Raw genomic sequence first — 12,418 nt, 5'->3', positions numbered from 1 at the left:
ATTCCAAGGAAATGCATAACTTTTTCTACAGGGATGGTGTGTTGAATTGGCAATTCCAAACGCATCATTCCACAACGCGAACTTTACATATGCAAATTAAGAAATTAGGGTGGTTTGGAAAAGTTTCTCCTACCTTAATCATTCTTTTACCAAAAATAGTTTTCATTATGCTATTCACCTACATGTTTGGCTGCTGCATTAAGAAGAAATTCATATGCAAACTTTGTGTTGCGGAATGATGCACTTGGAACTGCCCAGATATTCTATTTCTCACATCCACTAATTATCCACATCTGACTTGGTGGAATGAAATGTTAATGTTCTGTTATTTTGTTTGTTTATTTCAAGGCCTAAAATGCATATTCCATACATATATGGTATCACCAGTTTAATGTCCTCCCACTGTGTGTGGGGGTGTATATGTACACACTCTCATTAGCACAAATTTGCACCCCGCTGTGCCTCAACAATCTTTGTGTGTATTAGTTTCAATAACATGCACTTCCTTAAGTATTTTGTTAGTTAAATTCTCAATTGACATAGTTTTTACTTGACCTAATCTATCATTCACAGCAATGAACAGCAGAGTATACCACTGTCTGAAAAAATACATCAAAAGTAGTTATTAAATGTTATTGACCAGGTTTAAAAACTACTTTTGATGTCTATTCCTAACATGTGTAAATCTCAAACTATACCTTGTGTTGCTTTGAGTTGTGACGCGACATCACTATCAAACTTGAAGCGACACAAGATATAATGTATCGGTACATATAAATTTATTAGTTTAGTGCTCAAATCACTCAATTATGATTTGAGTTGTTGAAAGGTGAAAATGTTTTCACATTGACAAATTGGCATAAAGATGTATTGTCAGTTGCTTGTATCTAGGTAACACATACTTGATACACAAAATGCAGGCAATCAAATAATTGGCCGGCAAGCAATCGGACATGCTCACAGGGAAGCTATTTGCATTGGGCAGTGTAACTTTTCAGCAAAATCACAATCAAATCTAGATTAGACAGGGATGTTTGGTGTAGTGCTAGTTTGCTTTACATTGACACTGTTTTGTTGATATTCAAATTTTCAATGTGAAATTTTAAGTTGTGTCAGTAGACTACCTGTGGAATCTTAACATATAAGAGTTGCCTGCGCTCGGGTTGTGGTTAGATTTGCCACACTTCCCTTAAAGGTGTGTCTTTTTACCTTTCCAGCAGAAGCTGGTAAACATTGGGTCATTCCAGTTGAAATCCATACACCCATGACAGATGTGACCTTAATGTTCCACACAGGGAGTGTGAATTTCAAATGGGGTTACCTGAATGGCCTTACTCTTTCCACATCTAGGGTGTATGGATTTCAACTGGAATAGTCCATTCATACACCTTTGTGCTATGATAATCTGTCTGTCTCATCCTGTATTCAATTTTTATGTAGAAATAGTTCTGAGCACTCTAACTGTATGTACAAAATTTCATCTTTACTGCTGCTGCTGTCATTGGCAAAAAAAGAGGCTAAAAGCACACATAGCAGTAAAATTCTTGTTAAGAAATAGTGGACAAATGTTTCAGCATTTGCCTCTCCTCACAACTATGCAAAGAATTATTGATGAAAAAGGAATTGATTATTTGCATTATTTTTTGTCTGTATTTGATTTCAGCCTAAACTAAATCTTGCCAAATGTAGGCGAAATGTGGAGAATTTTCTGAAAGCATGTAATGGCGCAGGAGTGCCTGAGGTGAGTAGAAAACAAGGAATTATGAATCGATTGATAGAGTGATTGATTACTCGATTACCAGTCAAAATGTATGATAACAGATTTTGTTGGCATATAAGTGCGAGATTTTTAAACTTCACACTGACAATCCTTGTTTTGCACACTTGCAAAAATGTTTACCAGCAACCTATTCTTTATATCACTTCATACCACTCTCTAGAAGCTACCAATTTATGCATAATTACAATATGTCTCAATTTTTGTTCACACCCACAGGAGAAAATGTGTTGCGAGGCAGATATTTTGGAAGGAAAAGGACTGCCGAAGGTGGCCACCACAGTGCAAGCATTACTATCAGCCTTTAACATACAAACCAATTACAAGCAACTGTCAGCGGTATGACAAGAGGGGTGAAAGCACCCTTCACAAGGTGAACCAAGTTTGGACTGACAATGACTTGATTGATATAACACACTATGCCAGTGAGGGTTTGTAATGTTTAATGAACTCAAGTGTTTTTACCTACGCAGTGTAAAATGTTTCTAGATATTTTCATCTACAAGCCATGCCGACTATCAGAAACCTGGAATTTTTGGTGCTCATTGGTTTTCTGTGGGGACAATATAAACAAATCTCATTGGATCTGTCAAAACTGTAGTCTGCACCCTGTAATTGTGTGCGAGTTGTAAGTATCCATTAAATTCCTTCTATTTGCATCAATCTTGCAGGGGTACAGAGTAGTTTCAAAAGTTAACTAGCACAATTATCCATGTATGATATCAACAGCAAATTTGCTATGTTTGCTTACGAGAGCAGTTCAAAGGTCTTTGTCAATAAATAACGAACCATACAATCTGAGCATGTGTGTTACACTATGTATATTCCGACCCCCTTCTGGGAAATTCTGTAGCAAACTCTCACTGGCCGTGTGATATGAACAATGTGGAACTTGGAATCGTTATAATGACACTGATAGTGCCCTCTACAGTTGACCTGTGGAGATTTTTATGACCTTTTCCATGTGACAAGCAGATGCCTACATATGCAACTGGAGATAAAAGAGTCGTCGGATGAAAGGATAGCGCAAAATTGGATGAATATTACTTGCAATGGGATGATATCGGTGCATTGTTTATGTGATGAGTGTTATCATATGTATAAATGGAATATTTATAACAAAATTGAAAACAAAAACTTTTTACAAATTGTGACCCTTCTAAGGTGTTAATGTCCTTTGTGTGTGTAAAGATGATTAAAAGAAGGATGTTTTTATCTTAAAACTTGGTGAAGAAAGTGCAGTAAACTCTAGTGATATAGGAGTGGTGAGTGTAAGCCTTTGACTCTTGAAAAAATGTTAAATAACAAAAGCATTTCAAGAAGATTAAGATCACCTGACGAATGGCCTTAGGTATGACTTGTGATCTTTAAAACATTCAAGAAGTGGCCTCATGTTATGTTAGTCTCCTGTGTATACATTAAATGCGAAAGTGAGTGGAACAGAAATATCTGCTCCAGGTACTTCAAGGGAACAAACCAAAAGATTGATGAATCTGAGAATGTAACTTGTTTTGTACAATGGCTCCCTCCCATCTCCTGTATAAATCAAGTGGAAATAACAGAATTTTACAACAATATTCTGAAGAAAGGTAATATATATTTTCTACCCCCTCCCTCCTTAATAAAAAATAGTTTCATTGGTCTATTTCAGTTGAAATCATATGGAAGACATGGCTTTAATCTTCCACACAGGGAAGTGTAAATTTCAAATGGGGTTACTTGAATCGGCAACTCCATTTGAAATCTACAATGCCTGTGTGGAGTCATGTCTGCCATAGGGGATGTATGGATTGTAAATGCAATAACCTATTTACAGTGTTTCATGGATATTTTGGTTTGCTCCCTGAAGTTCCAACCTTCAATGATGGTATGTTTTTGATAAAAAAATTTATAACAAAAAGTTTCAGAGAAATAAGCAATTTATTGAATTACTCCATGCAAGCTGCAATGTAAGTTTAACATTTGTAAACAGACTTCGGTTACGGTTTTCAATGATTGCAAGTTATTTGGCCTTATTGTGAAATACATGGGTGACAAAAGTGTGAGGGTGCTGTAATCGTGTCATGGTATCTATTGTAACCATTAAATATAAAGTGAGCATGTGGCAAGGAGGGACGAGATACACAGCAAATTCTGACCAGTTATTACATTTTAAGAACCAATACCGTAAACGTTCGCCTAATAGCGCACTTGGGCTCCTTTGCCTTGGGGTAATTTTATGTACAAATAAAGAGCTCCCTCCTCTAAAAATCCCAACAAGAATTAAGGGTACATGTCCTCATTCGCTGATGGGATTTTTTATGGGAGGGCACTTACAATTTGTGTCTAAAATTCCAGATATGTCAAGGGAGCCCATATCGCCATTAGGGGAACGTTTATGGTATTTCCATTTCTGCAAAATATTTTTGTTTTGTTCTTAATATTTTGTAACAAAGGAATTATAGACCGTTATTATCGTTGTGCTGCCGGAGGACCGTTGTGTACCAATTGCCAGTGATGTATTGACGGAGCATAATGACTGGGGACTGTAGCCCCCCACATCCACCACTGGCTACGTCACTCACAAAAGCATTCATCAAATTGCATTCATCAGCACACAAACTAGTTTTAATATTTACTCTGAACTCTGAAACAATTTTAAACTAATTTCAATTACAATCATTCATTCAATTTGTTGACATTGATCACAGTGCACCAGTCAGTCATGGTATCTCTCACGTACAATATTTTGAAATCAAGGTGCACTTTGACTTATTATAATATTTCCTTTGTCTTCTTTGAAAGCACAACATATCCATTTCATTTTGCACCATATTTATTACATTTTGATAATCCTACAGTTCCATATTTTTATATGATTTTCAGACTTCATTAATACTTATCAAATGTGAAATCAAAAAATTACATGAGCTCCTTATTATTACAATTTAATTATAGCTTTACTATATGACAACGAGAAACATTGGTGTGTGATAAGTCTTTGTGTGACGGATTAGGAGAGCCAACACAATGACTCTCCTGATACTCTCATCTTCTTCAGGAGAGTGATATGTAGCTTAATGTAAACAATGGTCTTATTCAATGACTATACCCAGGATAAGAAATGCAATTTGAAGTCGTCAAAAAAAGCTCATTCATTGCGTAATTAAAGCGTAATCATTGCTAACCATAGTAATTAAAACATCCCGTGTCCATGATTCCTCCTAGTTGAATGTGGTGTGTGTGCTAGTCTAATAATGAAGAAGGTGTAAGCTATTGGGCTATTCCAGTTGAAATCCACACCCTCAATGGAAGACATGACCTTAATCTTCCACACAGGGAGTGTGAATTTCAAATGGGATTAACCAGGAGGGTGAAAGTGCATAGGAACAATGCCGGAAACTACGTCACGCTATTGTTCGACTTAAACTACATCATTTTTAACCCCTTCCGTTTCCGTTAATACAGCTTTAGTCTCCTCCACCTTCGCAACACGTTACGTGGAGTGACTGGAATCACAATGACAGCGGAGGAGAATACTAGCTGGTCAGACAATTTAATTCTATCAAGCATATAATACCTGAACAATCACCATCATTTGATCGATTTACTACAGAATATATTGTATACACAAAATATAATTTTAAAATTGTAAACCTGTTAACTTATATACTTGTGTACTAAAGGATAAGGACACGTGAATAAAATCATGTAGAAGACAAAATGGCCGCTAATCCGCCTATTGTCTAGACTTAAACTACATCTTCCGGTTTGTTACGTAATACTAGGATGCCATGCCCTGGGTTAACTGAATGGGTGACTTCATTTGAATTGTACATCCCTGTGTGGGAGATTAAGGTCATGTTTTCCATAAGGGGTGCATTGGTTTAACTGTAATAGCCCAGTTGATGGTTGTTTACCGTTTCTATGCATAAGGGTCAGTACATTTAAATAGTTTTGCATGAGTTTTGCATATTCTATTTTGTCACTGGTGCATGTAAACTGCACACACACACATACATGCATCCTACAATTTTCATTCCACAAAATACATGTCAATAGATTGTAGTATGCAGTTTACAAGCATCAGCAGCAAAATACACACAAAATAGCAAAATATAATAGTCTACTTCCTAGAAATTTTTTTATCCTCCCCCCCCCCACAAAAACATATATAATTTCACTATATCACATGTGTCCAACATTGATGGCTCACTACCATGTGACTGTTAGTGTGGTGAACACTCCAGTCTAAGAATCGGATGCTTGAGGTGGTTTTTCAAGGCAGTGTTCAATAAAGTGTGATGCCAACATCAAATATCAGCTGTTGGGCGAGAGAGGGGGGCACGCAGAGAGGAGGGATAATAAATAATCATATGAAGTAGACTAAACATATATAATTACATAGGCCATAAGTTTTATGGCAAACACAATCACTGCAAGAATTTCACGCAATTATATGACGAGTGACACAGTTTTATGTTGTCCATATTTATCACTGTATGAGGGAATCTGATCTCATCCCCAGTAGCACAGTTTATTAAACACCCAGTCTACAATCATAGCTTTAAATTTGACCTCCACTTGTGGAGTATGAGTTTTTGTACCTAACACATGGTGTGCAAACATTGGGGTTAAAGAACTGTCTCCTGACAGATGAACATTTAATGGACTGTTCTATTTAAAATCCCTACCCCCTGTGAAAGATTTCATTGCGTCTCAATTCTCGCGTTTCACAATACGATGCGCCTCCAGCGGTCGCTGGGTCGAGGCCTAAATACGCAGTGCATCATGGGAAAATGAGTCGACATCCAAAACCCGCGTAATACAAATACAATACAGGAACATGCATCATTACGGGTTTAAATGTCATTATAATGATGTTATGTGCGAATGCACACTAAAACAACAATTTACAACTATAGTAGATCCATTTTCTATCTATTGATCACAGGGAATCCTTCGTGGAGCTGTTTTCAACATATTTATTATCACACTCGTGTTAAAATTCAATATCACCTAGAACGGTGATGTCGACTCTGGAGTCGAAAATTTGACTGCCAAAAGCAACCGTTGGCGGCGCATCGTATTGTAAAAGGCGAGAATTCCAGTTACACCTTATGGTCAATCCAGCTGGAAATGTTGCTCGTTTTATGTAAAATTCCAGTTGAATTTTACATAATTTGGCCTCAAATTAGACAATTTTGTTTGGAATTCCAAAATTGTCATCCTTTTCTACTGTTAATGGATGATAAATGCTTGGATCTTGAATTGTTACAACTGTTGAGTTTGGTTACAAATGTAAAGTCTTCCCCAGTGGGGGTGTGGTTTTCAAATTAATTAGCCCAATAGTCACCCATGAAATGGGAGTCTTATTTGTTTTGTATCAGAATAACACAAATGCTTTGAATATTTTTCTAAAATTTGTTTGATCAGTAAAGTCAAATTGCCATAACTTGTTTGTTGGAGTGAGTAAGATTTAAAAAAGTTTTCTTTCAAAGTACATTTGTGACCCGATCCAGTCCACTCGGGTAAAGTCATATTTGTTCAAAATTTAGTTATGAAGTACAAAATTCCCTTTCTATCAGTCCAAACTCCCATGTTTAACCTGATTTGGTTGTAAATTAGAACATTTTTACATGTTCATAGTCTAACTATGACAAACTATATAACCCTAACCTATTTCTGGCTATATCTTGGTTACGTATTTGCCAGCATTAGCCTGAGTGGACTAAATTAGGTCATATTTACGTTTTTCCATGGTTTTTGTTAACACCTAGCCAAGGTGGAGCCAGACCATTTCCCAATTTACAGTGAAAGAAAAGAAAAAGGTGCCAGTAATGCCAACATTTTATCACTTCTACCGTCTCTGCTTGTGATATTGCTTTGTTTGTTGTATTAATAATAATATTTGCTTATTTTTGATTTCATTCTTTTTTCAACAAAGTGCAGATAAGTACATATCATTCTGCTTCAGATTTTGCCTTATTTTTGTTCTTTGTAACAATTAAGGAAAATGAACAGATCACCAATGTCATGGGGGGAAAATAATATTTCAAATTAATCTTGATCTGAATTTGTTGATTTGCCTACAACAAAAATGCCACAGATATTTACCCCAAAAGGTGCTATAGTTTGATTTGGTGTTTCTTTCTGCCTTGCCTGAAATTCATTGCCTTAAAATTAAAATGGCAGCAGCTGCATTTTGTGGACTACAAAAAGTATAAAACTGTACCATCCTTCCCTTCCGTTCCATAAAACTGTACTTCCCTACCAAATAATTTGTTTATCTTGCAGAATTTATTAAGCCTTATTTATTGCAGATCATACCCAGTCAAGTTTTGATTCCTTTTATTGAGATACTTACTCAGGTAAGGGGGCATGAGGTGCCATAACAAGAACAAAATCACTGACAATTTCATTATTTGGGACAAGTATTACCATATTTCACTCCTTCCTCCTCCTCCCCCCCCCCCCAAAAAAAAATCCTTGCACACCTTTCAAATTAATCCCATGGGTACTAAGAATGACTTTGATTGGTTACAAAAAGAGGTTTGTCATCTATTGAGCCAATCAGAGATGTGGTAAATCGGGCTGAAGGGGATTTAAGCTCAAGAGATCTAAAAGCTGTATTTTAATTGGTCACTTTGATGGTTATATTATGTAATTAACCTATCGGGAGCACTGTAAGAAAGGCAGAGCCCATGGGGTAAGGTGATCAAGATGAGAGATCACAATAATATTGTTTCTTTCCAGCTAAAATCCCTACCTTTTGGCCAGTGATGTTTTTTATAGAAAAAATAGTGAACATAACAACCCAGCAAACACAAAAATGTTGTTAAAACATTTATTCAAAACGTTTTAATAGCATTCAAATGTCGGGTTATATAAAGATCATGAAAAGGTTTTTAAAACATTCTTGTAAAATACTTTGTGCAAACAGTATTGCAAAATATTTTGTCAACAGTTAAATAACATTCTTTTGAATGTTTTGCATCACGTTTTATGATTGTTATTTAAATGTTTGCACCCTTTATAAAACCCGACATTTAAACCTTTCCTGTAAAACGTATGTTTGCTGGGTATACGTCTATAAGAATGGCTGTATTTTACAGTCTGATCCACAATTTTTTGATCTTGAAATGTTTCGCTCCCATACATATATTCTATTTCCATGGCCAAACCAGTAATTGTGTAACCATATGTTGTTTTCTGTTGGGGTTGCTGTGATGTATCATGTTTGCACAGACAATATTTATTCCCTGTGGGCATTTCTTATTGGGCAAATCATATTGGGCTATCCATTTGAACACCCAAATGGAAGACATGACCTTGCCCACACAGAGGGTGTAGATTTCAAATGGAGTCACCCATTCGGGTAACTGCATTTGAAATTCACACTCCCTATGTAGAAGATTAACGTCATGTATTCCATAGGGGGTGTATGGATTTCAACTGGAATAGCCTAAATTTCAAGAAACAACACATGGAATAAATCAACCTGTTGTGAACATAGGAAGATGATACTGCACCCAGTTTTGTTTCATCATCGTGTATTACCGTCAATGCTTTCAGTTTTGTTCATCATGCTTGTGTATCGAATTATCATTTATAGTAGGTGCATATATTTTCATTTAAGCTTATTTATGTTGTCATAAGTATTTGATTTTTTTTAAATTATTATTATTAATAAATTATTATTATTTTGAATCAAAAGTACCCAACAAATCTTCTTGAAGGATATGGCTCTATGGTTGTGTGGCATAATATCCTGTTCACTATAGTGTTTATGATAGTATCATATACTCATATTTAAGGCATCAATTATCAGGGTTCGAATTCAGTCAATTTTTTTGCATCGCAGTTTGTGCTATGCAAAACACATGTTTGCATAGCAGTATAGCACTTTTAGCTATGCATTTTGGAAAAGTGCATAGCAGTTGATGGAAATTGCATCGCATTTTCCGATGCGATACCGTCGAATTCGATCGCTGTCAATTATGCAAGTAATTTACAGCCAGTATAGGGAATATTTAGAATTTAGTTTTCAACAAAAAATAATAAATGAATCCAGAAGGGATTGTGAACTCACTTTTTCCACATTTTTATGTCTTCCATACAAATTATATTATGCTGCAAGCCAGATGTTGAACAGGAGAAATACTATCACTCATGACACATACTAGACAGTTCTATTTGAAATCCACAACCTCGGTGGTCACTCTTAAAATGTTGTTTAGGGCCGAATTTTGGTGTATCCTTAGTGTAAGATTCAGTGGTGTATCGATCTGATATTTTAGAAAATTGCAGAAAAACAGCTTGTTACCCCATTCCCTCGGACCCGGAGCCCCCCAAATCATGGTTGGTAAAATCACAGAAGGTGATGACTAAATGACCTACTGCCAAACTATAATAATGTTTTCTTGTGCATGGTGCATAAAATTCCCAACTGTAATTAAAATATTTAAAATATTTTATTTTGCATAACCGGTGCACAACCGCTCTTACAGAAGTAATTGAAGCTTCCCTCCCTCCTGGGTTCTTACTTTCTGGGCATGCCACTGTAAATAATAATTCTTGAAAGGTAATAGAATGTGTGTATGAGTGATGTAATACATATCAAATATTAACTGCCTTAAATTTGGGTAATGGTAGAAAAATAATTACTCTATGAAAGATGAATTGTCCAAAACTCATACCGGCTTGTAAAATGGAACAATCCATCTTTCACCTTGTGATTTACTACTTTCGTTTCAGTTAAATAGCATAAGCCACACAAAGAAATGGACAACATCTTGCAATAATTAAAAACCGAAAAAAAATCCTGAATGGCAAGATTTGTTGGGTACTTATTGTACATTTTTCATGATCATTATTTTATTACTTGACCATTGTACATGTTGTACATTTTTCTTGTACATAATTATTTTTTGTGTAAATATAATTATGTTTCATATTTTGTTTCTATCCATGTTTGTGATGGGCCAAGGTGTCAGAGTATTATACCATACCCTGTCAAAGATACCTCATACACTTTACCCTAAATGGGATGGTCATGTTATGTTTATATGCAAGTGCTGAAACAATTCAAAAAGATTTTATCATATTTGTTATTATATTGAATATATTTTGCACATTAGTTTTGATTTGTTATCATAAACAAACAAGTTGTTATGTTTCAAGTTGATGGTTCATGCCTTTATTGTAATATCACACAATGCACTTGTATGATACAAAAACTTTGTTGGACTGAGTCTTCGCTAGCAATTATTTGCCAGATTGGTTTGAGTATTTGAGTATGTTTGTCGGCGAATGAATATTGAAAGGAAGCTACCCCTTTAAGGGAATAAACCAAAAGGATGATAAAGCCCTGTGCACATTATTACAAATTTAAGTATAAAGCTGACGATCTCCCCATTTGAAGCAGAATTTGAAATTGAGAAAAGTCATCAACCTCTCAACCCCTTCTCCGCCCCGAAGGATACTAGATCCATTCATAGGACTTCTTTTTTTGTTTGGTCCCTAAAAAACCAACAAATGAATAGTATATATCCCTAATTCCAGTTTAAAGTATAATACAATACACTACATCTGTTTCATTCAGTGAGATTTTTCAACAAATTATTGTGAATAGTGCAATTAAAAATGATCAGATGTAGCTAAGCCCTTGTCACATAACATGTGACCAAGTAAATATGTTGGTTGGTTATTATAATGAAATACGGAGATAAAAAGACTGTCGCGTCTGATGTCATCTGTCAATCAAACTCGAGCACGGTTTGTTTACAAGTTTTGTGATGATGACTTGCTGAACGTGGTGGTATAACCGGGCGCCTTATTGTTAATTTCGACACCTTCAAACATACAAACCATCTCAAAAGTTAGGTCTTTATAGTAGTAAACTTTCTTTCCTAAAGGCACGTCAACAATGCCTAGAAAAGTTGCTTTTTGCCTTGTAAAAGTACATAATTTTTTGCCATTTTCTGCTATTCCTTTTCTCCGATCGCACCAGATAAATTGGCCTTCCTTTTATGTGCTATTAATCAATCAAGGATTGTAATTAACAGGGACATCAGACGCGTTCAAGTCTTTTTTTCTCTTTCATTATAGGGCCCATCCATCCCAGGATATCAAGGGTCATAACATAAGAAGGCCCTATCTACAATAGCTGCCATATATGCTTTACATTTGACCATTTCTGTATTCGATATGTTACATGGCAGCTATTGCAGAAGCGGTCTTGCACTCGTCCCTTGATATCTCAGATGGTAGACGCTGGACTTGTCAGAATTAGTACTCTAAAGTAACCATAAACAAGTAATCTAATTTTCAAGATTATGTTCTACATAAATAAAATAGGAGTCTATCAATGTAATTGTCGAAAAAAGGATAAATAAACAGTTATACATTTTCAAAACTTGTTGGTTAAAAAGCATTTAACCAGCAAGGTTGTTAACATGCTTTGTGGTTGAAAATCTGAACTTTCAGATATTTATTAATCATTTGGTCGAAATGGACTAAATGTTGGCCAAAGTTTTACCAACTATAATAAAGATCAATTTCCTCCAATTGGTGTATATATCCAAAGTTGGTTGAACCCAGATGGTATAAAACCATTAAATTTTAACCAACAAAAAATGTATTTTGTACTTATATGCATTT

The 12,418-nt window shown here is 35.5% G+C and overlaps 1 protein-coding gene across 1 annotated transcript in view; it reads left to right on the top strand.

Annotated features, from left to right (window-relative positions):
- LOC140154869 (DISP complex protein LRCH3-like) overlaps positions 1 to 5,567 on the top strand; it is a 118,053-nt gene extending 112,486 nt beyond the window's left edge. The window contains 2 exon segments of the mRNA XM_072177518.1: positions 1,664 to 1,741; positions 1,997 to 5,567. Coding sequence (XP_072033619.1) covers positions 1,664 to 1,741; positions 1,997 to 2,122 — 204 coding nt within the window. The 3' untranslated portion in view covers positions 2,123 to 5,567.
- Positions 5,568 to 12,418: the final 6,851 nt, after the last annotated feature.

This window comes from Amphiura filiformis, chromosome 6 (assembly GCF_039555335.1).
Source record: "Amphiura filiformis chromosome 6, Afil_fr2py, whole genome shotgun sequence".
In the NCBI taxonomy this organism is placed as follows: Eukaryota; Metazoa; Echinodermata; class Ophiuroidea; order Amphilepidida; family Amphiuridae; genus Amphiura; species Amphiura filiformis.
Note: the sequence above shows the minus strand (reverse complement) of the source record. Positions and strands in the feature narration are given on the sequence as shown.